Raw genomic sequence first — 2,461 nt, 5'->3', positions numbered from 1 at the left:
ATTCCTGTAAGATATATATATATATAAAGAGCAGTAACCAATTTTACAGAAAATTTAGTGTACTAAACCAGTACATATTTCAACTTGTTTACAAGAGAAACTCCCCATGGGACTAGAGAGAGAGGTGTATTTTCACATATTGTAAACCAAAAGGGAAAAAAGCCGAGGAGACATCCCCCTACATCTTCATTAAATATGTTTATGTGTGTTAAGTCACATAGTGCTGTTTTCACATGGAAGTGCTGCAAGCTCCCATGCCTCATGCTCAGTTTCACACTGATCTAAGCAGCCATTCAGACGTGCACAGACACGGCAAGTGCCAAATACAAGATCCCGCACAGCATACAGCGCTACTGTGCGCTTCCAAAAGTCATGAAAATTGTGCCAACTCCTAATACATATCTTATTGTTCAGAACACACTTTCTTCCTCTCCAAACACACAAGCTTGGGCATTTAAGGTTTTTACACAGAGGAGTCTGGTCTCTGCCTTCCACCCCAACCTTTTCTCACAGGAGAAGTCGTCAAGTGGAGCAGCTCAACAGCTACAACCCTCCTGCCCCGATTCTGTACGAGGAAAAAGAAACAAACCCCACACTTCTCCAGCCTGGGCAGTAGCCAGCAGCTCCCTGAACTTCATTCTCATTCTGCTCAAAATATATGTACACTAAAGATGTCTTGGACAGCAGTCTCTGACCATGTTTCCCACCAAGAAAAGGGACTGCTGACGAAGGACCAGGAGGTATCTCTTGCAGACTGAGCACCCTACTCCGGAGCAGTGCCTTCCACCCTCTTCTCCTCGGCATTTCTGCCGTCACCAGTGAGACTCATCCTCTACACAGCCACCAACCTCTCCATCTTCTTATGTGGCTGCTCTTCACCCCTAGCAAACACACACTCCTTGCCTTTTTTACTCCTAGAATCTCTGATGTCAAGTTCCTAAATAAATTCTGTGTGCTGAATGTTGTGATGAATATTACATGGGAGAAGGTGATTGATGCTAAGGATGCTATTACTTAGTTCCTGCACTCCAACAGATTTACGGAGATTTACACAAGATTCGTGAATGGCCACTACCTAAATGAACACAGACGTCCACTTTGGAGAAGGTCCGAGTGCCTTCTCTCTTTTGCGCTTACACACAGAAATGCAAATAAATGGAAGAGAAGCTGAAACCCAAAGTAAGAAAAAATTTGGTTCCACTCTGCACTGCTACTAGCCCCTGAAAAATCAAAGGGTTTGGGAGGAGACAAGCTGCCTGAGCTTCACAACACAGCTACCTCTGTGGGGCAAAGCCTCAGGAGGAGGCTTTTGCCCTCACAAAGATCATCTGGAGGTACATCAGGGGAAGAAAAAAGAACTGACCAAGGAATCAAAAAGCAATTCACTCACACACCTGCACTCCTAACAGCCCGTGAATATCTTACCCACTCCACAAACGGCTTCACTGAACAATAAGTCTTGGTAACATTAAAATATGGGGGTGCAAAGGGGACTCAGCATTGGGAAAGCTTCGAACCATGCCACTCAGCCTGCAGTGAAGGCGACAAGTTTCAAGTACACCAGCTGCTCTTTTAACTTACTGACATCAGTGCAACCTTGCAATGTCCCACATAAGGAGCGAAGCTGAAGCAGAGGTGCCTGCATATTTGGAAACAGCTAAGAAATGGAAAAGCGTGTGGCTTCCTTAACTTGCCCTCACACAACAGCACTGCGCTATGCCTTCAGTATGCCGCTGAAGCTCCTCACCCCACCAGACAGGACTATGGAGCCTTACTGGGATGCTTCCTCATGGACCTTAGCACTTAGTTTGGCCTTTCACTCAACGTTTGCCGTTTTGAGGCTCCAAAGTAAAGGAACAGAGAAAATGAGAGGCGCATTTCTCACAAACAGCTATTTCCAATGCTGAAAGCACTTCTAGAGGATCTGTCATCAGCACTGCCAACCTCAACATGTGTCACCTGCTGCGCACCCAGGAACTGCCCTGATGGCAGCAGCAGGGCAGCCAGCAGCCCGTGCTCGGAGAGCATGCCGGTCCTTCTCTGCATGCCGCACGCACACACACAGACAATGCCAGTTGTCACAGGCCCCCAAAAGCGGGAGCGACAGCGCTGACCCAACTCCCTCATCATCAACAAACAGGCAAGACCTGCTTCTCCCATCAAGAAGAAAATTGTAGGTGGAAGGAAAGTGCTTGTGGAGGGAAATCTAGGGGGAGTCTCCTGAATGTGAGAGGGGAGCACGGGCAGGCGCTAGAGTAAAGATCCCCGCTGGAGCAGGCGGCAGGTGGCCGGCCGTACCACCTGCCGGCCCGGGCACCGGACACCAGGAGAGCGCTACGTGACCGCCGGGGACACAACTTTCCCAAGCCCAGAGGCCGCGCCCCTTCGCTTCCATGCCAAAGCGGCTGCCGACAGTGCCAGCTCGGGGCAGCGGCTTTTGCGATGTCAACAGCTCCGCGGT

At 49.1% G+C, this 2,461-nt stretch overlaps 1 protein-coding gene across 1 annotated transcript in view; it reads right to left on the bottom strand.

The window, feature by feature from the left end:
• LOC104497271 (histone acetyltransferase KAT2B-like) overlaps positions 1-2,028 on the bottom strand; it is a gene marked incomplete at its 3' end in the record, with an annotated part of 29,684 nt that extends 27,656 nt beyond the window's left edge. The window contains exon 1 of the mRNA XM_010140504.1: positions 1,945-2,028. Coding sequence (XP_010138806.1) covers positions 1,945-2,028 — 84 coding nt within the window. The remainder of the gene's footprint in view (positions 1-1,944) is intronic.
• Between the last annotated feature and the right edge of the window lie 433 nt (positions 2,029-2,461).

Source organism: Buceros rhinoceros, unplaced genomic scaffold (assembly GCF_000710305.1).
Source record: "Buceros rhinoceros silvestris isolate BGI_N320 unplaced genomic scaffold, ASM71030v1 scaffold427, whole genome shotgun sequence".
NCBI lineage: Eukaryota > Metazoa > Chordata > Aves > Bucerotiformes > Bucerotidae > Buceros > Buceros rhinoceros.
The sequence above is the reverse complement of the archived record's forward strand: the minus strand, read 5'-3'. Positions and strand labels throughout refer to the sequence as shown.